This window comes from Tetrao urogallus, assembly GCF_951394365.1.
Source record: "Tetrao urogallus genome assembly, chromosome: 4".
Taxonomy (NCBI): domain Eukaryota; kingdom Metazoa; phylum Chordata; class Aves; order Galliformes; family Phasianidae; genus Tetrao; species Tetrao urogallus.
In genome coordinates this window covers 62,341,790-62,368,995 of record NC_136817.1, presented here as the reverse complement: position 1 = coordinate 62,368,995, position 27,206 = coordinate 62,341,790, and the positions used below count along the sequence as shown (strand labels likewise).

The window sequence follows — 27,206 nt, the reverse complement described above, 5'->3', positions numbered from 1 at the left end:
ATGAATGGTGATTCTGGTGCGGCGGTGGTGACCTCACCACCTCCAACAACAGCCCCTCATAAAGAGAGATATTTCGATCGAGTTGATGAAAATAATCCAGATTACTTGAGAGAAAGGAATATGGCACCTGATCTTCGCCAGGATTTTAACATGATGGAACAGAAGAAGAGAGTCTCCATGATTCTTCAAAGCCCAGTAAGAAAAGAAAACGCTCCATCTTTGAGGCGATGAATTTACTAACTCTGTTGTTTTTACTTTCTCTCAAGTTAGTAGCCCAATTTTTCTCTCATTATCTGGTTGAAGTTTTATTGTCTGCTTATGAAGAAGCCTCTCAGACTTGGTTTCGGAATTCTGTATGTAAGCAGTCAGCATTCTTTTCATATCATCTATTTACTTACAGTAAAACATTTTTTAAAATTGCTTCATATTTAACATTCATTTAAGTATTGAAATCAAGTAACTCTCCTGAGGGTAGCTTATGCAAACCAACTCTGTCCTATGTTCAGGTTTTTGTCATCTGACATTGGGAATATTATCATACATCTCTTCCAGAAGAGGTGCACAATTAGAAATATTGAATAATTTGAGGATTATAGATATTTTCCTCATGGAGAAAGTTCACATAACAAAGCTTATTTCATAAATTTTGTTCCTTTTATCGTAACTGATGGGAGACTTTAGATACAGAATGTGTTATGACCTGTCTTCAGCAAGAACAGGGTTGTGGTGGTACACCTGCTGGTTTTCAGGTGGGACCAACTTCTTTGATTTATAATTTACCTACTGATAGGAATACTTATATTTCAATTTCCAGTATTTTTTTTCAAAAGCAGCACCTACTAACAATCTAAAATCTTGTTTTCCTTCATCCAGTGATAAAGAAACACGCATGCACAGGTACAAAGGAAAGTATTGTTTCAAGATGCAGTGACCATGTGTTCCTGCATGCCTTCTTGACTCAGTTCCCTCTGAACCATACTGATGTATTCTTTTTCTTCCAATTACTTTTCTTCCAGATTTTGTTTTCTTTGAAGTCAATTGCGTGTGTTACTTGGAGAGAGAATATTGAAATTTCCATTTACAAAAAAATAAGTTTCCCGTATTGCTGTTGCTACAGACAGCATCGTTTTCAAATGAAAGCGTGCACCCAGTAGTGCTATGCTGAGCTGTTTTGGAGAAGAGTTACAGCACATTTTCATTTAGGCACTTTATAGAAACTGTGTTTGAAAAGCTGAAGTTCGCGTGTATGTGCTTTACAACATGCAATGTCCTGTTGCAGGCTTTTTGTGAAGAATTGGAGTCTATGATCCAGGAACAATTTAAGAAGGGGAAGAATCCAACGGGTTTATTGGCTTTGCAGCAGATTGCAGATTTTATGACAACAAATGTGCCAAATGTCTACCCAGCAGCACCACAAGGCGGAATGGCTGCGTTAAACATGAGTGAGTGCACATGAACGTGGAGTAGTTGAATTCTCTTGTCTGAAAAGCTTAACATGAAGACAGCGTTGAATGCTGTGAATTTCATTGTGTTCTCTGAAGTTCACATACTACCTTGTTCTCTCATTGGAACACTGCAAACAGAAAATGAGTGGATTCGTTTCTAAGTGACAGTGATATACAGTGTAATTTGTGTGTGTGATTTATATCAAAAGCCATCTGAAGAAGAATGTCTTAATTGAAAGATAAGCCTGATAAGTGAACATTAGTTGAAAATGTAAATGTTATAATGTTTACCAGCTGGATTGTCTACAGGAAGATGAATCTCAGTCATAGTCTGGTAACAGCAAAGGTCTTTGAGAACTATTTTTTGCAATTGAAATACTATTCACAGCTTTCTTTTGTGAAGTGGGAAAAGAAACATCAGAAAAAAGAGAAAAGAAACAAAAAAAGAAAAAAAAAAAAAAACAAACCCAAAAACGCACACATGGAAAGAAGAAACCACCCAAATATGTGAGAATATGTGCACACACAGGTTTTGTGTTAGGATAAAACAATCCTGTGCTCCAGAATAAATCTGTAGTTGAGATGATGTCATGGCAGATTCTGCTTTATCACAGCTCCTCTGAATCATGCTTGTCAATGCACTGTAACTAGACTTATAGTAACTGTAATGCTTTACTATAATTTAGCTTGCATTTATTATTTCTCAATTAAATGACCTCACTGGGTGTATAATTCTTCTTTCCAGGGATAAAAACCTGTATGTTTCAGAAAGTGGAATATTTGAGGTTACAATTCTCTGTTATCAATGAACAGTTGTATTTTATATGAGATTTTGCTAAAGAACTTATTGTCACCTTAACCCCAATGAACATTAAAGAAGGAAACTTGTGCTGGCTCTACCTAAGATCTTGTCAGAGATCTTAATTATGTTGATAATATTATGTGTCATAATATACATTATGACACTACAGTAATTAAATCTTGCTCTTCATTTCTAAGGCTAATATGTTGATATTAACTAGCAAGAAAAGCCATTGCAACTGAGATGACTGTTATTGTGTTCTAGCTGACACTGAACACAACTGCCTTGTGCTTTTTTCTCTTCTCAGGCCTTGGCATGGTGACACCAGTGAATGATCTCAGGGGGTCTGATTCCATTGCTTATGAAAAAGGGGAGAAGTTATTACGATGTAAATTGGCGGCTTTCTACAGATTAGCAGATCTCTTTGGCTGGTCTCAGCTTATTTACAATCATATAACAGTGAGTATTGAATCAATGGAGAACTGAACCAATTGTTTTAGAATACAAGTGAACTGACTCCCTCCATCATCTGTCTTTTTCCCTTTGTGTGGAAGAAGAGCAAAGTGGTATTGAAAGCAGTATAATAGTGAAGAGATTAGTCATTGCATCTCAAGAATAAGAACTGAAATGGCTTGGATGTCAGCTACATAGTCTGAATAGTGTCTTAGGAGAGTGAACGTGAAAAGTCTTACAATGAAATTTAAGGTTCTTAAAAGACTGAATCTTTGAGTATCTTAAATGGTTTGAGTAATTCTATGTATTATTCTGCAAGCTGATGTCTTCATTTTCGAAGTGCTAAGCCATCTTTTCATTGGTAATACTATTCAATTTCATTGACAATTCTCTTCAGACTTCTTTGTAAAAGAAACTGTAGTATTTCAGAACATGAGTGGACTGTTTAGCTTAGTGTTGCATGCCAACAGTTTTCTTTGTGACTGAGTAATCGCTGGCATCAGTAGTAAGAATGACAAGGAGGTCAAATCAAGGAGGTTTTGTGTGCCAGAAGGATGATCAACATGAGTCTCATGAGTGAAGTCACAGCTGTGGTGTGCAACTCAGTCAATTGTTTTCCTAACAAAGCTGGATTGTTGTAGGGTTTTGTTCCACATTGTAAAGGTGGTCGTTGATGTATTTTCAGTTTTTAATTGCAATCTGAATGAAATATGGCAATTTAATTATTTTTGCTTTTTGAGATTTCAAGGTGTATTATGAACTGATGAAGATAATAAGCAATATGAGTAGGTGCAGGATCAGGCAGTGCTGATTAGACCATGTTGTTCTTTTACTGAGGGAACGTATCCAACAGAGTGGTTCTTGTAAACAGCTGATTTTTCATACATGACGTGAGAATTGCTTTTGTAAAAGGAATATTAATGCTGTGAAAGAATAGCAGGCAAGCAGTTTTAGAGATGGCTTTCTAGTGTCATATTTAGCCCTGGGAATATTTGAGTTTAGATATTAAGTTAAGCGTAATGAGGAGCTGTGTGCCCAGAGGCACAACTAAGGCCGTATAATTGGGAAATAATGCATCAAGTTTGTTTTCTTTTACATAAGAGAAGGAAAGAGAGCTTAGATAATGAAGTTGGATAACGTGTTAGCAGTTTAGTTGGAAGGTAGGGCACTTGGAGTATGAGATGTTGGAAATGTTTTGGATGTATTTTGCTTTTGAAGGACAAAGCAGTGTTGGAAAGTTTTTGGTTAATCATTTGTCACCAGCAATCACAAGTGATAGTTAACTCTTATGCCTGGAAGGTGACTAAGATATAATTTACCTTGAGAAGTTGATGTGGAACAAGGCTGTTGCGTTGACAGAATAGTCTCATCTTTGTTCTGTATGCTTATATATGAAGTGGTATTGTGGAAGTAGGGTGCTCTTTAGAATGTGGCAGATGTTATCACCTGATTCAGAGCTGGATTTTGACTCCAGGTTTCCTTTCATTGTGAATGAGTGATGTAATTTGTAGGTGATCACACTGAAGTTAAAGGCCACTAGTGTACTTCTTGGAAAATAGACTAAAAAGATGAAAACAACCTTCTGTGAGGAGTGCCACTGCGTAAGATGGAGGAGAAATGCTTTGTGAGCATATGAGAGAGCTGATTGCAATACCTCTGCTTCTCTGGATCCCTATCAATCTGTGTGTGGAAGTGTTCAGACTGGTGCAGTCCTGACGCAGCAGCGAAATTACAGAGTTACCAAGAGCTTTCATGTCAAGTAAAAGGATTTGTAGTAAACATGGGGGCCTCCAGGGCTAGGCAGAATTTGAGACTGCAGGTTTGCTGCAGCTACTTCATTCACTTGGCCTTGGTTTGCTTCGAGGGCATGAGTTGTTTATTGGATCTAATCCTGAAGTAGGGTGGTTTGGGAGATGCTGCTGTTTGTTTATCTTTTTATGCTCAAGCTTTCTCATTAGCTTTTGGGGCATTTTAATAATGCCTGTTTTTTGTTTTGCATAATTAAGTAAAAGATTTTTTAGATCATTTAAAACTCTGCAATGGAGAATTATTTTGGTGATTCATAAAGGTACAGGTTAACTTGAACTAGCTGGTGCAGTTCAGTGCTTGTGTGCTATGGCATGTAATCAGCTGGTTATCAAGGAAGGCAGATTTGTACCATAAACTTTCAGGACACCGATCAATTACTTGTTAAAAAAATTATTTTCCTGCAGTAGGAAGTACGGATCCATTTAATGTTGAAAGTAGTAGAAGACCTGAGTGAGCAAAAAGTAGGTGCATCTTGAGGCAGTGGAACGTTTGTGGGTTGGATGAAATTACCTGCAGAGCTTCCTTCAAACTTCAGTCACTCTGTGTTGACAAGTAGCAAAGCAGGGAACTTCATAAAATTGTATCTAAACATCATTTTAAAAGATCTCCGTGAGCTCAGAGAAACACACGTCTGGCCCAATCTCTGAAATGAGCAGTTTTGTTATCATGACTTATTTCTTTTAATTCTCCATTTTAACTCTCCACTGAGAAACTCCTAAATTATCTGTCCAGTACTTTTCATGGTGCAGTGTTGAAACTGATGCATTCCGAGCTGTGAATGTTTTGAAGTCAGCATTATTTTTGTATTATGAACTTGGTTATCTCACATGGCATTCCAGGACCAGTGGTGAAACCCTACTCAGCATCAAGAGATTTTAACTCTGTGGGCCAAATTCTTAAATTTTCTTACTTTTTCTTTTATACTTTCTATTTTACTGGAGTGTAAATACAGTTGAAGTATAAATTCATTCTTAAAAAAAAATGCAACACCTTTTTGCATTTATCACCATGTCATTCTTTTTATCTATAGTTATCTAGTTGTCTTTTCTACAGAACGTAAGGACTTAGCAGTGTTCCACCAACCTGAACAGCTGGCCTGCACCTACCATCTGAGTCTGTTCAGCGTGCCATAAGCATGTTGACCATCTATCACAGCATACCTGAAAGTTGTATTGCATGTGCTATAGCCATACTTGCTTGTTCCATACTCAGGAATTAAAAGTAACTTCCATGTTTTTGGGCCTTCTTGTATGCTTTATTAAAATATTCCCAATAACTTAACTTTTACTCTTATCCTTAGGCCAGAGTAAATTCTGAGCAGGAGCACTTCCTCATTGTACCTTTTGGACTTCTTTACAGTGAAGTTACTGCCTCCAGTCTGGTAAGCAGTGATAACTTTTCACATTTGTAAAATACATACAGTTGAATGTTTTCTAAGTGTTTAAATTCTATCCTAGAGAATACTTCTTAAATTATTTTTTTACATGTTTAGGATTGCTTTATTGAGCATGGTTGGCTTTGGTACTGCTGAGGTGTCTTTTAAGAAAGATTTCTTTCCCCGTGTTCATCATCAGATGTCCTCCAGCTGATCAAGATGTAAACAGGAACCAGATCTTCTGAGTAAATTAACCACATCATACCCTTGAAAAGCATTGGCTGCTGAGTCAGGCTTGTTAAGGGAAACAACATGTATTTTTGACACAAATGCCAGTTTCAGTGTCAAGACATTCTGTCAGATACTTAATTCAGTTGACATTGTTTAATCATTTAACAATTAGCTGAGACTGCAGATAAACACTCTTTTTGAGTTTTGATGGTAGTAGTTGAAGACACTGCACTCTTAACTGTTAGCTCATGGGAAGCCTTTTGTAAGCATCTGTCTTAAGTTTACATTGCTGCTGAAGGCAGCTTGAGTTAATGCGGTGGGCTTCCTTATGCTGGAACAAAATGGAAGCTTTCACACTACTCTTTTGCTTCGACTCCTTTAAGATCAGTAACCTCTAGCAGAGGGATGAGGTGTTTGTGGAGCAGTAACCTTTCAGACTGGTGTTGCTTGTGACAGTAAAGGTCCTAAATACTCCCCCTTTGGCTTTCTGTGAAGTTTGGCTGTTCCTTACACAACTCCACCTTTAATAGCCTGTAAAATTTTAATTAAAAAAACTGTAAGAAAAGGAAATGAGGAAGGTAAGACCTACCCTTTCTTGTTAGTTCGGATCTTTTAGAAGAGATTAAGGAACACATGCTGGCTTTTGTGTTGTTGGGTGGGCTGATTTTTAACTTTCTCTGTTTGCTTTTATCTTTATAGCAGAAATGTAAGTACTTGTTAAAATGGAAATAGAATAACAGAAGAAATTTATTTTTAAAGTTTCAGAGGTAGATGCTGTGTTAAATCAGATTTCTGTCAGTTTTTGATTTATGAAACAAATTCTTTTCATTTCTAGGTTAAAATCAATATTCAGGGAGATGTAGTTGACCGTGGAAGCACTAACTTGGGAGTAAACCAAGCTGGTTTTACTTTGCACTCTGCAATTTATGCAGCTCGACCTGATGTTAAATGCATTGTTCATATTCATACCCCAGCAGGGGCAGCGGTGAGCACGTTGTTTAGTTTCTGCTGTCTGTGTTCCATTTCCCTCCCCGCATGCAAATGCATAAATATGTCAGTCTCTTCTTAATCATTGTTTTGCTTCCTTTATGGCTTCTGTAGTGGTCTAATATTTGCCTATCTATCTATCTATCTATATTTATGTATATAGCAATAGTTTTCCAGATATGTATATACCTAATTTTTTTTTCCTCTTGAAACAAGTTAAGTGTATTGTTTCTATATTTCTCAGGTTTCTGCAATGAAGTGTGGCCTATTGCCAATATCTCCTGAAGCCCTTTCTCTAGGGGAAGTAGCTTATCACGACTACCATGGTATCTTAGTGGATGATGAAGAAAAGGTGGTTATTCAGAAAAACTTGGGACCTAAAAGCAAGGTCAGTAGTTACAGCTGAAATTAAATGAGGTGTGGGGGGGAAGGGAGATGTTATTTAATCAGGATCCATATATAATTCACTGAAAATACTTGCATCATTTTTGTTAATCTTCTTTGCAATGACTCTCTAGGTCCTTATTCTAAGAAACCACGGCTTAGTGTCAGTTGGAGAGACTGTTGAGGAGGCTTTCTACTATATTCATAACCTAGTGCTTGCCTGTGAGATCCAAGTAAGAATTTTAGTGTTTATTTTAATACTGCAGTCTGCTATACTGACCTTCAAACAGATTAATAGTTGTGCATTTTACTGGTTAAGCTATTGATCTAAATGAATGCAGTTATCTGTCAAATCATTATATCATCCAAACATCCAAAGCACTGGTTCTACCAGCAGTATCCAAATACTGAGCTAGAACCATTGCTATGGTGTGAATCCTTCTAAGAGTGTTTTTTAGAACCTTAAAGCAACTTTTATACAGTTGATTGGCTTACCTTGAAAATGAAGTAGATTTCTTTTGGTTTGTTGATTTTCACTTGTTTGTTTTTTTTTTTCCTCTTCCCTCAAGAAACTAATAGTTGATTGTATTGTTTTTAAGGTACGTACTCTGGCCAGTGCAGGTGGACCAGACAACTTAGTACTGTTAGATCCTGGAAAGTATAAAGCCAAGTCTCGTTCCCCTGAGTCTCCATCAGGTGATGGTTCTGTATCCCATCCAAAATGGCAGATTGGTGAACAGGAATTTGAAGCTCTTATGCGAATGCTCGATAATCTGGTAAGGGAGACCTTGTTGTCTAATTGTTTTGCATGAGGATGTATAAAACACTTAGGTGCAATGAAGTGGACTGCAGGTGATTAGGGTAATTTTATACAGCCTGCAGCCCATTCCTTCCCAAAGATTAAAGGCTGTCAGAAAAGGAGACAACATGAAAAGCATCCAAAGAATTCTTCAGGTGTCTTATGTGGAGACACAACTTTCCTTGGTATCTGTTATCTGATGGTTTTCGTTTTGGTCAGGCAGATCTTTGTGTGATGTAACATTTCCATTCAGTCCTTTGTTTCTTATCCCTCTGTTCCTAGCCCCTCCCAAAATGTGTAAGGCAATATTAGGTGCAGAGCCCAGAATGATTTGATTTCTAACTTATTAGACACTACAGATCCTAGAAGAGCCCAAGAGGCAAACTCCAAAACAAAGAAATAAGTTCATCTTCAGATAAAATGAGTAAAATCTTGTCTGTGATGGATGAGCACCTGCTAAAGTTTGTTATCCAGCTGTGATGGGAAAGATGAAACTCTTCCCATAAGATGGCTGCCATTGGTGACTGTTAATAGTGGTGATCAACACTCCTGATTTAATTTGATTTTCTTTATAGAGTAAACTGTAGTCTTCATGCTAATGCATATGACCTTAGCAGGATCCAGGCTGACAATGATATCTGAAACATTTTTATCATATCTACTATGTAGTAAATAATGTTTTTTCCCCTTAGGTCAGTGGCCTATTTGTGGTATGGAAAAAAAAATCTCCCTACTTCATAGCAATTTGAATATCTAATATTTTCATTATGAGATGGACTGATCATTGATATCCTGAAGTCGAGAAAAATTCTCATCAATGCAGTGAACAACAATCAGCCTATTAATGTAGTTAACTAAGGACAGTGGGCTCCCTTTGTCACTGACTGGTATCTTTGGCAGATTCATTTGGATTTCATCTTCTCTAGGGAGCATCAGTTATATGTTTCTTATTGCAAACAGAAAGCAGGATCATGAAGGGAAGTAGCACAGCATTATTAGGAGCATAAGAGCATGAAGAAGCTTACTGTCATCTGTTATAGGCCCTTACTGTTACAAATAGCCACATAGTAGATTGGACAGTTAGCTGCATCAGGCAGTAGGTAGGAGTCAAGATACACTTCAATCATTTAAAACATGGAACAGCAGCCAAGATAACATATGCTTACATATGCTTAATGCATAAAACTTACGCAACAAAAACTAAGTCCAGGTATTCATGGCTATAGGGTTTCTTTACAGTTTTGTCTCTAAAGAATTTGAGTGCTTTGAGAGACTGTTCATGCTGTTTTTCTTTGGAGATACTTGGTAAGGGGAGGCTTCTTAGATAAACTGTTAAATGTCCTTTTCTTAGGGAAAGTGCTGAACAAAATGTCTGAGAAAGCAAAGTCAAAAGGAAATAGGATGCTACTATTACAGGAGGCAAAGGGGGAAAAAAAAGAATTTTGGAGGAAGTGGAAAAGCATACATAGAGAATGTAGATATAAAAGCAGATCTTGTTGAAAAAAGAAACCTTCAGTTTTATAAAACGTGCTGCATTTTAGATTGTTACGAGTTAGAAGAGATCCTTTTACGTGCCCTAAGTTTTTATCATCCAATTGCTTTTTGTGTCCTTGCTTTTTAGCACTGTGAGAAACAGCCAGCAAATTTGATTCATACTTTCGTTTTACTGCAGTCAATGAAACGCAATAACTTATGGAAAACTATGGTGATGGGGAAGGCTTAATTCTATCTTCTGCTCCTTCAGGGTTACAGAACTGGCTATCCATACCGATGCCCTGCTCTGAGAGAGAAATCTAAAAAGTACAGCGATGTTGAGATTCCAGCTAGTGTCACGGGTTACTCCTTCACTAGCGATGGCGAATCAGGCACTTGCTCCCCCCTCAGACACAGTTTTCAGAAACAGCAGCGAGAGAAGACAAGGTGGCTGAACTCTGGCCGAGGGGATGATGCTTCTGAAGAAGGGCAGAATGGTGGCAGCCCCAAGTCGAAGACTAAGGTGTGGACGAACATTACACACGATCACGTGAAACCCTTGCTGCAGTCTCTCTCGTCCGGTGTCTGCGTGCCAAGCTGTATTACCAACTGCTTGGTCTGTGCCTACCTTACTGTTCATAGTTAGATGATGTAGAGCAACTTGGGGTGGCTGGCACTCGGAGGCTTTGGGAAGAAAAAGATAACTCTCCTTCTCTTCTTTCTCACATAAAAAAACTAAATTGCGTTTTACTAACCACTTCATTGGGCTTTTCTTAGATGTGAGTTATAAAACCCTATCCCTTCATAAGGCTTAAAACTGCTTAAAACTTTGAAGCATCTGGTCTTCTTTTCTTCTGGCTTTTCAAGCTGATGGCCAAACAGATTGATTCATGGTTTTGATTGAGTATGTTCTGCATTCAAATAGTTTAAGGACAACGTTGTTAGGAAGCTGCTCATTCTATCTGCACGAAAGCTTTTCAATGAAAGCAAAAATGGAAACTAACTATTCAGTGTGTTGTACAAATAACAAAACAAATGTTACCCTCTGTTACATATGCCAATGTAATTTGCAAGCCAGTGGAGGTCTGTAAGTATGTGTGAGAGATAGAGTTGATTTCAAAGTACTTAAGTGTTCTTTAAGCAGTTTTTCTTGCAATGTTCTTGAGCTTCCTTTTCTGTCTTGCTTACTATGCTTTTGTCTTCCCCAAAGCCTCTGAGTGTTCACAACCAGCTGCCTTCTGCATGTAGTGTTGCATGTAAGTAGATGGCCATAAATGGAAAGTCTTTCCTCCAGTACCAGCTGGGTGCGGCATGACTAAAGTGCAGCTCAGGCCATCAGCAGGCACTAATCGATAGATTCTGCAACGGTGCTTTTTTTTGTTTATCAATGCTGCTTACAGTTAAATCTTGCACTGAAAGATATGTTAATTAAGAAGCAAAACTATCAAATGCTTTCAAATGGACATCAATACTGTTGGTTTGTAACTGTGGTTTTGTTATTTTCTTGGGCATATGCAGGGCTTCTAAAATGCAGGCAGGGATTTGCACGTGAGCAAGCTTTTGTAACAGCTGACTTCATACCTAGCAAATGAGTTCTGTGGTGTTCCAGTAGTAATAGTATGTATGGTAGTAGGGTGGTGACAGATAAGTTATGAAAGATAGAATTGGTGCTCTTGAAAAGGAAATATTCCTTCCCCTTATTTACCCTCTCAAAATTCAACTTTACCTACAGTCGACTTTAACTACAGTCAGAGTTCTCTATCTTTGGAATACCTCCATGCATTGAATACTCAGGCAATGTGTGCACTAAAACATCCAGTGTTAAAATACAGGAACACCTGGAAAAAATACCATCAAGGATCTCTCTGTCTGTGGTATTTTTGTTCTGTTATTTTGGCTTAAGAAGTGAACATACAGTGTTTCTACCATCAACTTTTTGTTAAACTTAGCCATAGTTTGTCCTTTGCTGGAAGAAAACTTAAAGCTAGGCATGCATTTGGAGCATGTTGTGTTTTTAACCCTTGCTCACCGAGTAGGCAGTATTTTATATGTGAAAAATCAGTGAAAAATTGAAGCAAAATTCAGAAACTGGTCTTGTTTAATGATATGCTGAAGCAGTAGAAAAATTGATGCATTGCAACAGGTTTGTATATTTGAATTTTTTAATGCTTGTTATTAACATAAGAAAAAATAGCTTGTTGTATTGAGGTTGTTTCTATATTTGTTTTGACTAAAAATTATCTTTAATGAAAAGCTGGAGTAGTTTTTATCTGAGAAGATAATCATCAGTGAGTATTTCACAGCTCCATGTTCATTCCATTTTTTACTTTACAGTTGCAAAGCATTTTAAAATTCTGTTGCTTTTTGAAGTTTGACAGTTTCTGGCTATCTTATTATTTCTTGAAGTTATTAAGGAAAAATGCATAGCATTTGCTCTACAAGCAGGTTTGCTTTACTGTTGAGTGCATTTTCTATGCAATAGTGATTGAAAATCAGGACACCACATATAATAAACGTATCGAGTTGTAAAGTTAATTATGCAGCAAATTGAAAGCAGCTTCATACTAAATGCACTGATCAAATAAAGCAACCTTCTATGAAGAACCCATAAAGCGCTTACAGTTTGTGTTTGGGATATTTTTGTAACCTTTTAAGCTCTAAGTTATAAAATATTCGACATCACCAAACTGTTCCTCTAGGTTGCTGTGCTGATACAGCTACACATTGTCTGTGCAGAAACTAATTCTGGAAACAGAACATTTCGCTGAAATAGCTGATTTTAATGCAAAACTTTGGTGATGCCCACTCTTGCTTCACAGTACAGAATCATTCACTAAACCTGGTTAGTGGCATCACATTGCTTTTCATACTTCTGTCATCTTATGCTTTAAGTTCGCTTTGATGTCTGTTGAGTACCAGAGGATTGAATCAATGATCTCTCTGTCTCTCTCGTGCTATTTTGTAAAAACACCAAGTGCAGAAAATGAACATGGCAGTGACAGGGTTTCAGAACTCGTGTCTTGGATCTTGCTGTACTTTGTTTGGGTGAGAAACAGTGTCCTTTTTGAATGCGTGTGAACTCACTTTGAAATTTCTGATAAGTGTCCCTACAAATAACAAATCCTGTTGGAGTTCTACTCCTGTATTACTATAAATCTCTTCACAAAGTGAGAAGTAGACTGTGCCTAGAAACATGAAACCCTGCAGCTGTCAGAGTGGTCAAGTGCACAGAAAAAGAGCTTAAAGCTCTTAGTCTTCATAGTCTCTGAATTGCACATAGCTGTAGTAACTGCATCGCTTTGGGTGGAAGCTATTTGCAAGCTGAACCAGCTCTTTGGTCTTTATTGTTATTGTTACTTGCTTGACTCAATCAAATGATTCTGATACCTAGAAATGTATCTGAAGGTGCAGTTTATATTACTGAAGAAGGAAGCAACTTAAATATTCTTAGAAACAAATAGAAGAATGCAATCATTGGTTCAGTTCTCTGTTATGTATAATGCATGATCAATTCTTATGTGAATTTGCTGCTGTGTGTCCATAGCCATTACAGCAATTCTGACTGTTCAACTGTTCTTGACGTTACAGTGGACTAAAGAGGATGTACATAGAACTGCCACCTCTGCTGTCCCTAACCTGTTTGTTCCATTGAACACTAATCCAAAGGAGGTCCAAGAAATGAGGAACAAGGTTGGTAATAGCAGTAATTTTTTGTATTTATTTCATTATTATTATGTTAAGTTGCATGCTGCTGGTGGACTAACTTCACTGTGATGGAATTTTTTCAGTAAGATGACTTTGGTATTGCCTTCCTCCTTTCTAGCTAGATACAGAAACAATTCCTAGTTGTTCTGAACTCATCTCAGAAAAAGATGGTATTACTGTCCACTGCTTGAAGACTTCTATTGTCTTGTCTTTTGTTACTGTCAGACCAGATACTTCTGAGATGAGCACCACAGAGTTCATGGCAGTACTTTTAATCCCTAAAATCACGCTCTTATATGAGTGATCTGTTTTGATTTCACCAGTTGAAATTGTAGACAAAGTTTACAGATTTCTCTCTCTGTATTGTATTTTATCCAGTATGCAGATTTCAGATCTTCTTGTCACCAGTCTTCCAACAGGAAAGCATTGAATACATTCATTTTATCATTTTATTTCTTTAAACTATTGTCACGGTTTTGTAATTTCACTGCTGGTATATATACACCAGCATCCTATTAGTACTTAGCTTGTTCTTGGATGTTTTGCCTACTCCTAAGTGATGGCCATATGGAACACAGGAGACAGTGTTATGTCATGGTAAATTCTGCACGGGGTTCGTGGCAGGAGTACAGATTTGTGCTCAGAGGTCTTGTATGAAGTTGACAGAGCTTTTGCTTTTCCTGCTTCAGCAATGTAAAATAATGATCACTTGAAATAAGAGGTGGAGTGAAATTGCTGAGTGGTTTCTTCCTGTTTGAAACAGAAATATTGTTGTAATAAAAACTTGAATGAAGTGTCTGAAAGGGTAGATGTGAAATTTTTGCTCTCCTGAGGACAAAGGCAATAATTCAGAAACAAGTACTGAAGATGCAGGACTTTATAGTTCTTCACTTTCTGAAATAAGAAGTATCTTATCGTAATAAGTTATGTTTGTATACACGTGTGCATGTATTTTTACATAAACAGTAAGTTCTGGAGGAAGATGATATTGTGGTACACTGGGCTGACAGCAACCTGTAAAGGACACGTCATGCGTAACAAACATATAAAAGTGACCTCTGTGCTTCTCTCTTTACTTATGTGACTTGATCTGTACAATTTTACGGCAAACCACGACTAAAAAACAAGAGACAGCACGTGCTGTGGTACCTCTGGGCCAAAGTCTGAGAAATGTGGTGAAACAAACAAACGTGGGACGTGCCAACCGGCGTTAATAAGCACAGTTTAGTGATGGGTAGGGCTATAGCTGTCTACACTAGTTGCAGGCTGCTGGCAGGTTCACCCACCCCTTGAACAAAACAAAAAAGTTTTTCCTCTGTTGTTTACGTGACTGTGTTCTGCTGCTTTCCTTTCCAGATCCGAGAGCAAAATTTACAAGATATTAAAACTGCAGGCCCTCAGTCGCAGGTTCTTTCTGGTGTAGTTGTGGACAGGAGTCTTGTACAGGTGAGAGAACAAAATGCCTAAAACCATTGATTTAATCAACTGTGTCCTCTTCTTTCACCTAATGTGTCCCTATAAAATTATTCTTTAATTGGCAGAGGGTAACTTTTTATAAGGTAAGTCTTAGAGGTAACACTGTTGTCTTTGCAAGAGTGCTCAGGATCAGAAATTTAAGAGGCTTCAGTCATGTAGCCCAAGCATGTCTGTGGAGGATGCTCCTCTTTTTTTTTTTTTTTTTTTTTCTTTATTTTTTGCTGAACATAATGCATGACATTCAGAAGGCTTATTTATATAGGTTAGATTCTTGTCCAAAACTAGTTGGTCTATGTGACAACTCTTGTTTGTTTGCTCTCCAAGGTTATGTATCTGTTTGAGCACAGCAGGCTTACAATGGGGCAGCAGTGTTGTGTGTTAAACATATCTTACATAATATTTTATTTGAAGAGCAGACTGGGGAAAGAAAGCTGTTACACATCAGTAAAATTTCCAAGCGCTATATCTGAATATGCTATGGACATCAACTATCAACTGGAATCATAGCTCAAAATAAAATAAGAATCAGAGCTATGCAGTTACTCTATTAAACACACCTGAAAGACTGTAAAATCTGTACATCTGAGTGCTGTAACTGCCCTGAAACGCATTTGTGGTACACTTTAAGAAGTTTGGCAAGTCTTATTGTGACCATAGCTTTACTTATGTTGGGCTTCGTATTGTGTGCATGTCAATTCATTGTCATTGCAGTTTTATCTACCAGTTACTGTTTCTTTGCATGTTTTTAGCAAGCACATAATGCTCTTGGTTGATGTTTTAAAGCCTGGGCTCGGTTTGCTCTGTTTACTCAATTTACTGTTGCAGGATGCTCCCCTCTCAGACTGTACGGAATCTATTGAAGGGCTCGATCTCACAGAGCAGGCCTTTAGTCCCGCTAAATCTCTGTCTGTTAGAAAGGTACTGCCCTGTCATACTGCTCTAAATACTGTTGTGCACCCTTCATTGTACCTGTTCCTTACCCTGACCTCTTCCCTCTGTTAGCTCATGATTTAGCTGTAGAAAAAAATAAGGTTGATCTCCAGATTATGTATTTGCAATTATACAAGCAGTTGCTTTACCCTGTTAAAGTGTCTTGTAAGGATTTTTGTCTTTCTTTGTCTGTAGAAACTGATTGGGAAATATTTTTGCTATTAAGGTGCTGATTAGGGTCTGCATGTAGTTGGGTTCTTTTGCATGCTATTAGTATTATTTTTTTTTCTAATTTGAAGTCCATTTGGAATTAGCTTAATGTGAGTTTGATTACATCAGGGTAATTCCAAAGGCATCCACGTGCCCGGTGTCACATCACGGGTCAGGTTTTGATCCTACGCTGTTAGAAGTCGTTTCCTTAAAACTTCTCCCGCTTCAAGATTATTGACTAAAGCCCCACACATCCAAAATATATTGGCTTTCAGAATGTATCCACACTTGTGCTTAAAGTAATATGCTTTAAATGCAGAATAAATTCAAGAAATGTGTATCTGGTTGTCTTTGAAGCTGAGTGAACAGGTTTGCAAGTTGGAAACACTCAGCCCTTGGTTGTCTTTCTCTCCCAGGTTTTGGAGGGCTTTCTTAGGAGTGATACAGCACAGAAGCACAGGGTGTGGATGAGCATCTGTCTCTCATCTACTGCAGTATTTTAGCTAAAATCTCGGTCTAGGCTGTGCCTGGCATTTCATTGTAAGAATATAAAAATAGTTTTTCTATTAAAAAAACAGAATAATTTGAATTACGCTGTTGTTACAAATCCCATGACTTTATAGCATTTCCTTGTGTAATCAGTCAGTTTGGGTTACAGGTCAACACACCATGGTGAGGATTTGATTGAGGGATTTTTCAGGTTACAATTTGTTTTATCCATATTCTGAAAGGAAAATTGGTAAAATACTATTTCCAGGTTTAAGAAGAGAAGTAAATAAAATACTTCAAGGCAGTGCCTGCTCTTTATTCTGGCAGCTTTTCTGCTTGATAATAATAACTTTAAAGTGAAGTATGGTTTTTATAATCAATATTCATTGGTAATCACAACACAGGCAGTTTCTTTCATTGCAGACATCTGTAGTATTTCTCAAGCATTACTATTGAATAGTCTTTCTGTGAAACTGGTCAAATAGTTCTCAGTTTGATTGTTAGAATTTAAACATCCATGTGATGTTTCCTCTTTGTAGTGTGGTGAAAGTGCTTTCCTCCTGGAATGTCTAACATTAGATCCAAATGGCAGTTACATAGGAGTGGCCAATTTCCTTACGTTTCTTATCTTCATAGGTATTGTGACTTGAGTGCTTAGAGAATTTCCTGTTGATGGAAAAGTTTCTAAAAGATAAAATTTTTAAAAGATGATGCTGAAAATTAATCCAGTACTGTGGAAAAAAGGCAATAAAAGCTTATGGCACCACATAAACATCACAAGGAGGGGGAAGGAAGCATTAAGGAGACCTGCACACCGGGGGCTTGGGGACTTCTGGGTACCAGATAATTAAAAGTCATCTCTTGACAATTTCTGAGACACTCAGTTGCAATTAAAGTAAAAAGTCCCATCCAACTGCAGTAAGGCTTAAAATGTTTTGCATTTTCAATTAACATTAAGATTCGAATTAAATTCTGTCGTATTGGAAAAAAGTCCTGTTTGTGAACAGTCTGCATGCAGTGCTTTGAGTCTGTTGTGCTTTTTGGCTGCAGTAGTAAGTTCTCCGTTTTGCCTCATCATTCGCTTTTTCAGTGCTCTGAGAAGCCCTGCTGCGTCGCAGCGCAAACTGCTGCATCATGAAGTGTTATTTCTGTTACAGAGCTGGTTAACTGAACTTGTTGGCTGGACCGAGAGGGAATGCTGGTTCTTCTCACCAATAACCATTCTACAATCTGATAAAAATGCACATAAATTTTCGACAGGAGAATTATGAGTACAGGAGAATTGTCTGTTTCCTTAAAATGAAAATTCTATGGCTTTGCTCTTGCGAGAAGCCTCTCAGTTCTGCCTTAGAGGTGGCACTGTTTTAATGGTGACTTTTATACAAACAGTCCTCTAAGATTCTCCTTCCTCTTTTTTCTTTGGACAATGGCACTGCATTCGTGTCAGATTGTATAAGTGTGACTGCTAACATTAGGTAGATACTGTGAACTGTGTCTGGTTAAGAGACAAATTGGCATGTCTAAAGGTGCCAGTTTTGCCCTGTCTGTCCCTGAGAAGACAATGAAGTGCTTGCCTGGTGAACGACAGTCATGCAGTAAAGTTGGTGGAGAAATGCAAAATTGGTAATCAAAAATTTCCTTTGGATATGTGAAGTCCCATGTTCAGAATGAAGATGTATTATGTATCAACTGACCGTTGCTTTCTTGGACCTTTGTGGGACTGTATGGCCCCGAGAAAGTTCTTAGGAGTAAAAAGACATGCTGTTCCTGGATGTAATTTCTCCTCTGGTGGAGAGAATGTCGATGCTCAGCTATTTGCACATGCACTGGGCTCTGGTGGGGCCTCATCTGGAGCACTGCGTCCAGTTCTGGGCTCCCCAGTACAAAAAAGACAGGGATCTCTTGGAAATCCGAGTCCAGCGGAGGGCCACAAAGATGGTGAAGGGCCTGGAGCATCTCTCCTATGAGGAAAGGCTGAGTGAACTGGGTCTGTTCAGCCTTGAGAAGAGAAGACTGAGAGGAGACCTGATCCAGGTCTATAAATATCTAAGGTGTGGGGGGCAGAATGGCGAGGCCAGACTGTTTTCAGTGTTGAGTGGAGACAGGACAAGGGGAAACGGCTGGAAACTGCAGCATAGGAAGTTCCGCACAAACATGTGCAAGAACTTCTTTACAGTGAGGTGACGGAGCACTGGAACAGGCTGCCCAGGGAGGTGGTGGAGTCTCCTTCTCTGGAGATGTTCAAGACCTGCCTGGATGCCGACCTGTGCGACCTGCTGTAGGGAACCTGCTTTGGCAGGGGGGTTGGGCTCTATGATCTCTGGAGGTCCCTTCCAACACCTACAATTCTGTGATTCTGTAATTAAACTTCTGTCATGGATCTAATGCTAGAATCAGCTTAATGCAGGTGAATCATCACAACATTCATTTTCCTTCGTTGCCCTGTTTGATGAGACGGTGCCAGTCTTCTGTGTGGAAATGTATTCCTTCTCTGCAGCCTCTTCAGTACACAAAGAAACTCCAGACTGATTTTCACATTCAGTTTCTGCAAATGTTTGTAGGAATCTCCAGGCAGCGTGGTCAGACTCTGCAAAGTCTGTCTGCTTTAGCATTATATTTCAAAGATCTGTACTACATCCTCTGCGAGCACTTAGTCCTTTGTATTCCCTTTCCTTCTGTCTTGTGTTACTTTTTCCATTTCTGCTTTCTGATGTCTCTCTGCACTAGACTTGGAAGGCTGCTCTGTGGCCTTCTCTGTGAAGCAGTGCATCCCTTCTTGGATTTTTATGTGATTTAGAGGAATCGTTCTGCAAACCTTACCAGGTTACTACTTGGATTTATTTTCCTCTTTAAATTGATCACTCTACACTTTTCAATTTAATACATATTGAAAATACATAATGAAAATACAATTTTCATTAGTGACCTTTGTCCTGGATTATTGATACTGAGCAAAATTTGGTGTGATAATCTGGAAAAAGTTTTTAGCATGTGAATTTTGCCTTTCTGGTCTCTAATGTAATTCTGCTTTTAGAGATCAAAACCACAGTACCTAATCCAGTTTCTGTTGTTGCCTGATCTTTTTCAGTATTACTTCTCTCAGTTCAAACATACTCAGCTAGTACAAATACATTGGCTTCAAATTATTTATTGCACTAAAAATGACCAGCTTGGTACTGGCAGTTTGTCAGAAGTGCTGTTAGCATCCAGAAGAGTACTGTGCCTTCTTTTAGTTTTCAGTTCTGCAGTGAAGATCTCATTGTGTTTGTCCACCAAGTGTGGATATAGAACGTTTGTGTCTTCTTTCAGCTCCGGGTGGTTTTTGAACTCTGCTTTCTCATGATCTCTTTCAAGTATTGACACAAATAACGTTTGAATATGACGGAAGCAAATCAATACCCCATTCTTTTTTGGTAATGGAATTCTGTTACCTCTTTTCAATAACAAAGACAGTTCAGGCTTCACAGGGAGAGGAGATGCAGACCACGTGGGGCTCATTTCTAAACTGGTGATGTCAAACCAAAAGTCAAGCTAAACTAGAGCTCTGTATGTCCTTTGGAAAGACAAATGCTAAAACAAGTGACCTGGGGGATACAGCAGGTATCCAGGCAAGCATCTTCTGTGTCTGAGATGATGAAAAGCCAATGGCTTCAGTCTTTTCTATTTGAGCAGAGAAAACAGACTTACAGTCCTACCACTCGAGAGTCTCTGATGCAGTTGCTTTGTTCATGAAGACTTGCTATGCTTAGAATTGCTAACTTTATTTGTGTAACATTTTTACGTAGCTTGTGTGGCAAGTATTATAGATGTAAATATGCTAACCCATAATCTTATGGTTAACCTTAATATTGCTTATAGTTAACAGTTAATCCAGTGCACACAGCACACACACAAGATGGCTTTTTACTGTAACATCTGTTAGATGTTATGCAGTAGCTGCTAGAAATGGCTTTTCTCTTATTGTTTTTTTTTTTTAAGACAACAAAACAACAGAAACTATGAGCTGAGTCATGTAACTTCTACAGGTATTCTGTGCCCACGTGGCCTTGAACTTGGGCCTACTATCCTGTTTCTTTTGTGGGGAGAAAAAGCAACTTGCTACTTGTGTGATTTTCCCCGTCCTTCAGCTAGGCTGGCTGCTCTTTGGCTTAGTGCTTAGTGGTGGGTAGTGGGCATACTGGTGTGCCTCTAGAAGTAGTCAGCACCTGCCTTCTCCTTTATGTTAACCTGCTGTAGATTTGAAAGGAGGGGAAACAAAGCATACATGGAATATTTTCTTTTAAATTATTAATACAAATGAAAATCAGCGTAGCATTTTTCAGATTATCATTTTATTTTGGTTGCTTTATAGCCTCTGTACTTCTCAGCATTCTGCGAGTTACTGCTGGGTTGCAGATGTGTCTTAATTTTCTTCTGCCAGGGAGAACTGGTGACTGCTTCGAAGGCAATAATTGAGAAGGAGTATCAGCCCAAAGTGATAGTGAGCACAACAGGACCAAACCCCTTCAACAAACTCACTGATCGAGAGCTGGAGGAGTATCGCAAAGAAGTAGAAAGGAAGCAGAAGGGACCAGAAGGTTGGTTTGTCTGCGTGTTTTTTCTGTGGTAGACTGTAATAAAAGCAAGTTTACGAGTCGTTGGAACATGGATTGTCTGCAAAGGCTATGGATACATTATTCTGTTTGTGTGTTACAGTTTTTCCAGTATGTATGAAGAATATTAAAAGAATGTTTGAGATAGAAAGTGCGATGGAAGTGTTACAGTGTATTTGGTAAAAGGCATCAAATTGATTTGAAAAATTATCCTAGTAGGAAAACTGGGATGTTCAGTATGGTCACTTGCTGCTGTTAGGAAGCTGAAAGCCTGAATCTTCATAAAAAACATTTAGGTACTGCAGAGTATAGTGGTTTGTTCTGTTCTGCTGTGCTCCCCTTAGCACCAGAGGTAGTTGAGGTTGGGGTGAGATGATGCTGCAGCTTTTAGTGACAAAGCTACAGTTTTCTAACTTGCTGACATTTGTGGATTTGAGAATCTGTTGATTTGGGAAGACACAGAACAAAATTGCTATTTGGAAATGACACATCATGAGGACTTCCCCAGCAAAAGAGGCCCTTATGACAAGAGAATCTTAGCAGAGCAAGTTTGTTCCTGCACCTAAAGGAGTTATCCTGCACCAAAGGAGTTATCCTGCTTTACTTGTGTGAAGTTTTACAGGATGCTAGTTACAGTGCTTCTGTCTTCTGCTGTTAAGGTTTGAAACTGATGCAGGAGGCAGAAGTGTGATTTCTTTAACAGTGTGTGTTCCCTGCTTCTGCTTCTTGATAAGAAAATGTAGGAACCCCTGGAGACTCTTTATGTTCAGTTACGCAAGTATTGGACTCTCTGGGGACTGGGATCACACGTGTCAGCCAAGAAGAGCCAGATGGGCTGAATTCCTCCCTTAAGGAATTTCACACGGCAGTGATCAAAGCATTAAGGTCCAATCCTGACCTTTTGGCTCAGGCCTCAGGTATTATGAATATGGCACAGTTGCACTTGCAATCTAAGGAGCAAATTCTGTACATCATGCGGAGATTCTGTCATTTGAATCCTATCTGTGGGACTGATTTCACTTCATAATTGTTTGAGTGAATGGCCCGGAGCAATGTTTTTGTGCTGTTCCTGATGTATGATGTACCACTCTGTTAATGTTTTCGGCTGTTTCAACCTGGCAGCGAGGGGGCCCTCTTACTAATAGCAAATAAGCAAACCACTGTGAAATCGGTTTTGAATCACTTAATTGCTGCATGTTTCTCTGATCATCTGTGCAATCCTTCATTCTTAGCTCTTAGTATGCAACTTTATTTACTCCAAATTTCAGCAGAACATTCAAAGCAAGCAAAAGAGCACTGTCTTGGATCGGTCTGATAGCACTTCCCCTCATATTTATGACCATGACTTCCTAGTGATCTTTCTCATGAATTTTTTTAGGACAGCGTGCCGTTCCAGATCATAAACAATTACATCATTCATATTCTTTTGTTTAAAAAACAGAACAAAAACAAGCACAACCATGGCTTGAACAGTTTTGTCGATATGAAATTTCTTTTGCTTGTTTTGATGGTATTTAATATTCTGACAGAATGTTGATTCAGAAAAAAATGTGTTCAGATTTCGTGTGCATGAAGCAAAAGGACACATTGGTGTCCTCCCATGCTGAAATATTTTGTGTGCCTTCTCAGTGTCTGTCTGTCCCATCTGCAGAACCTTCAGAAGACGGCAGACAACAGAAAGAGAGAAGCCCCCCTGAGCACAGCTCAGCCTGCACGCCCCCGAGCACCCCCATGAAGGCAGAGGAAGGTAAGTGCTGCTCTGGGGGCCGGGGCAGCCACTAACTGCATCGCTGGTGACTGACGCATGAACATCTGTCAACTACTATCTACTAAGGGTCAATTTCTTCTGGTATTCTTTGGATACTGCCTAAAACATACGACACTGACCTGTAACAGGAGTTCTGCTTACAATAATAAAGAAGTGTGCAGTAATATAAAGACAAAATTATCCCTGCAGAATTGCCTTGTCATCGGTTGTGTTTACCAACTGATTTATCTTTTTGGTCTATTTTCTGCAAGAAAGAATTGCTCTTATGAAATGAAAAGTCTGGTGCTGAGCCAGACACAAATCAAATGCTTTGGTAAATCTTCACTGATTGCACATTTCTTAAATGTTATTGTACTTGGATTACACCTCAGTAAATAACTTTCCAATTCAGTTTCCATATTAGTTTCATTATTTGCTAACCTTACGTGGTAATTAAAGCTGAAATGAGACAGGGCTGTTAGAGTCTGTAATTTCCTTGCAAAAGGATAAAATAACATTCTTGAACGGGTGTAATCTGATTTTTGTCTTGTTTCCTTTACCTCGTACATGGAATATATCACTTGTCTGTTAGTCTTTCATTCACTACTTCATCTCATTCTGTTTCTATAAGAATGGTTGCAACCATTCTTCTAATTTAACACAATGGCTGTGATGAATGCATAGATTCTCTACTTGTGCTTTTTTCTTCTTGTGGCTGCGTTACAAACAGGAGATGGATATGCTAAAGAGTACCTGTTACCATAGTAAGTATCATTCCATACTCTGACTGGCTTACGTGCTTTGCTTCACTCTTGCTTCTTTGTTTCTACGTTTTGGTTGTTGTTGTTGCTGTGTGTTTTTTAAAAAGCAGCTTTTCAGCCAAGGCCCTGATTTCTTTGTTTCATGAAGTCCTAGGCAGTTATGGACCCTGTGTGACAATGCACTGTCCTTTGAAAGACGCTGCAGAAGTGACATTGTGTGTTTCCATACCTGTGTCCGATTCCTTACAGTTTCAAAAGGAATAGTCTGAAGTTGTCTCCCAGCTGTAGCTGAAGCAGGTCTGAGAGTTCTGCCCCAAGTTTGCTGCTGCCTGACTTAGACTGTGTGCTGAAAGTTCCTTATCTACTCCAGAGCAACAGTGTTGCCACTGAGATGGGCTGAAACTGATAATCCAGCAGGGGTCTGTGTGGAAGTGGAAATGGAACTGCTCACAGCCTGGCTGCCAAGGAATGACAGCAAGTACGTGGTGGCAGCAACACGACAGCTGTTTCAGCCGGCTCTGCAGGGCTGCCTCAGATTATACTTTAAATTAACAAGGATGTTTGGCCCGCTCCACTTGTGTGTCCTGTTGTATCCATAAGTCAGTGTGTTTGTCATAGATATGAATATTAAGTTATAGTGTAGAAAACTGCGATGCTACTAATGAGCTTCTAAAACCGGAGCGTTCTTTTAAACAGAGTGCTGTTCTACGGACTCCTCTAGGCATAGAAGTTTTGCAGGACAAACATACAATGCTTATTTTAGAGACGGAAGCAATTGAAATTGCAGGCCATGACAATTTTGGCTGGCAGAAGTTCTGCCGGCTGGCAGTGTTCTCTGTCTACAACCACTCCTCAAGTTTTTTTCTCATATCCTTTCTGTTAAAGTGTGGCTGAAGTCAGAAAAGTGTTTCATGTTGACAGTTATAGCCCAGTTTGTATGTTTGTCCTCATAAGTTTGTGTTTAAAAACAGAAACCTTTATTTTCGTAAATGCTGGTTGTAAATAAAAGTATTAATTTTACTTTTCAAAGCTCTCTTATGCCAAAATAGAAAGGGAGAGAATGACTGTAGGCCTGACTGTTCTGAAGGGGGCAGGAGAAAAGAACACCTTCTGAAACTTCTGGGGTATTGTTTCATTCTTATACTGTGAATAGGTTTTGCAGCAATTTTTTGTCTAATTGATAAATTTTCCTAATTTGGTAAAGCAGTGCCCTTAGTGAGCCAGATGCACAGGGAGCAGATGTTTGCTTCACACTAATCTGTTCAGTAGAGATGCCGGTAATTTGGCAATCTGGGAAGGATGGTCCTGGATTAACAAGTTACAAAACTGGTTCTATTTATGCACTGCTTAGGCCAGCTGGCAAATGCTGTCTCATTGCCTGGAGCTTCCCAGGTGCCCACGGTAAGAAGCTCTAAAATGGCAAATCTGACTGATGGTCAAATATGGCACCTGTTCTAAAAACCAGGCTGCTGCTTTCAGTGAAGTCCAATCCAAGAAGATGGTAGTGGCAGCAGAGAGCTGTGGGTGCTGCTTCATTCCTTAGGAGGAAGTTTTTCACAGAGGGTGGTGAGGCACTGGAACAGGTTGCCCAAGGAGGCTGTGGATGCCCCATCCCTGGAGGCATCCAAGGCCAGGCTGGATGTGGCTCTGGGCAGCCTGGTCTGCTGGTTGGTGACCCTGCACATAGCAGGGGGTTGAAACTGGATGAGCATTGTGGTCCTTTTCAACCCAGGCCATTCTATGATTCTGTGCATGTATATGACACAGCTGTACACATTAGGCTAGAGCCTCAGGAGACAGCTTGTAAATAGAATTGCTTTCTCTCTTTTGCTGTTTTATGCCCTTCTCGCACTGTAACCTTTAAACTTCTAACATGTGTGGAGCATTTGGAGCTGAGCTCTGGTTTGCTGTGTTTGCTTAACATCTGAGATGGCTGTGGTGCTTTGGGGAAAACAGGTTGATTTCCTGCAGGTGTTCACAGAACAGCCCTGTGATGTGGAGTAGGATTGCAGGTCTGTCTGGCAGAAATGAAATGGACGGTTTGTTTTTTCCCTAGGGAAAATGGGAAAGTATAAACTATCTGCTGTAAATTCTTTTGAAAGCCTTCAGTGTTCTGAAGATGAAGTTCTGAAGACAAAACCAACAATAATAGAACTTTTAAACTGGGGAAAAAATAGATGCCTTTCTTTTGTGCCTGCCAATGCCAATGGCCTGGATTTTGTTCCAGATTTCTCCTTACATAACATGAGTGGAGATGTGTTTGACACCACAAAGGAGACACTTCTCAGCTTCAGTGCAGGGAGGGAACTTTAGATGTGATAGTTGTTAAATTATGTATGCAGAAAGGAAAGCTTTCAACAGAACCTGTGTAAAGCATGGTGGTTCATGGGAGAGGTGCTACAGGCTGGAGTGTAGTGCTGAAATTCACCTCTGGACGTGGATTTTTTGATCCTCCTTCATCCAGGGGTGAGAGCTGCTGTATCGCATAACCTGCTGAGCTCTTTCAATTGGATAAACTACATGGATTTTACTTACGTGACAAGAGTCCATCATTCGTACTCACATATCTTGCAAAAGCAGTGAAGCCTTTGTGATAGGATAAGACATTAATAAACTACATCTGTTAGCTCTCATGGAAGAACATTATGGAAATCCATGTATCGCAGTTCAAAGCTGGCAAGCCAGCGGTGGACAGTAGTTACAAATCAGCAATTACTGCTATCCCAGCAAGTTTAAAAAAAAAAAAAAAAAAAAAAAAAAAAAAAAAATCAAGATGCTGAACTTCGTGATGCTGTCTTCAATACCAGTGAAAACTGTAGGTTCAATTCCTGCTTACTGTACTTAAGTCTCGTGTTGCTTGCAAATGCTACGTGAGACACAAGCGAGAAGTCTCAAGTTATGTTCTTGCTGCACGATGCCCACAGAGTGAGTTCAGCTTTAGCTCTTCTGTGGTTTGAAGAAAGGAAAAAACCCAACACTTAAAAATATCTTATTTCTGTCTCTGTGCTGAAAGCTAAAGAAGACAGACCTGTTACAAAGGCTTTCATGCGAAGTAAATATTTTAGTTTATTATTTTATAGAGAGCACATACCATCACTTGCTGGGCTTTCTCTATCCCAGGGACACGATGAGCTAACTGTGCTGTTCTCTGTCCGTCCATTAGAGACACAGCAGGACCAGACCTACAGAGATGACAGTGATGCTGCAACTTTGAAGCAAACCCTCCCAGATCTCACCCCTGATGAGCCTTCAGAAGCACTCAGCTTCCCTCCCTTAGGAAAGGAGGAAGGGAGATGCGATGAAGATGTGTCCAAAAGCCAAACAGAATCACCTGCGGCAGCAGATAAGGAACCCCAGCCTCAGCCTGCTGAAGAACCAGCGACTCCAACAGCTGAGGAGGGGACGGCAGCTGATGCAGGTAGTGATGAATCTCCAGGAAAGTCCCCATCGAAAAAGAAAAAGAAGTTTCGCACTCCTTCCTTCCTGAAGAAGAGCAAAAAGAAGAGTGACTCCTAAAGGCCAAACACTGCAGAAACAC

At 39.2% G+C, this 27,206-nt stretch overlaps 1 protein-coding gene across 4 annotated transcripts; it reads left to right on the top strand.

The window, feature by feature from the left end:
- Window positions 1–27,184, top strand: ADD1 (adducin 1; the record flags this gene model as incomplete). Of its 4 annotated transcripts, XM_079534271.1 has the most annotated exons (16): window positions 1–195; window positions 1,280–1,442; window positions 2,555–2,706; window positions 5,810–5,890; window positions 6,951–7,100; window positions 7,347–7,490; window positions 7,621–7,719; window positions 8,086–8,262; window positions 10,030–10,374; window positions 13,347–13,448; window positions 14,820–14,909; window positions 15,765–15,857; window positions 20,989–21,145; window positions 21,895–22,077; window positions 22,812–22,907; window positions 26,832–27,184. In XM_079534271.1, 16 exons carry the CDS (start codon window positions 1–3, stop codon window positions 27,182–27,184), a joined length of 2,580 nt encoding a protein of 859 aa, XP_079390397.1. The 4 variants fall into 4 exon arrangements, with proteins under 4 accessions (XP_079390397.1, XP_079390398.1, XP_079390399.1 ...); XM_079534272.1 differs by lacking the exon at window positions 15,765–15,857 and having other exon boundaries at window positions 20,989–21,173; window positions 21,977–22,077; XM_079534273.1 differs by lacking the exon at window positions 21,895–22,077.
- Between the last annotated feature and the right edge of the window lie 22 nt (window positions 27,185–27,206).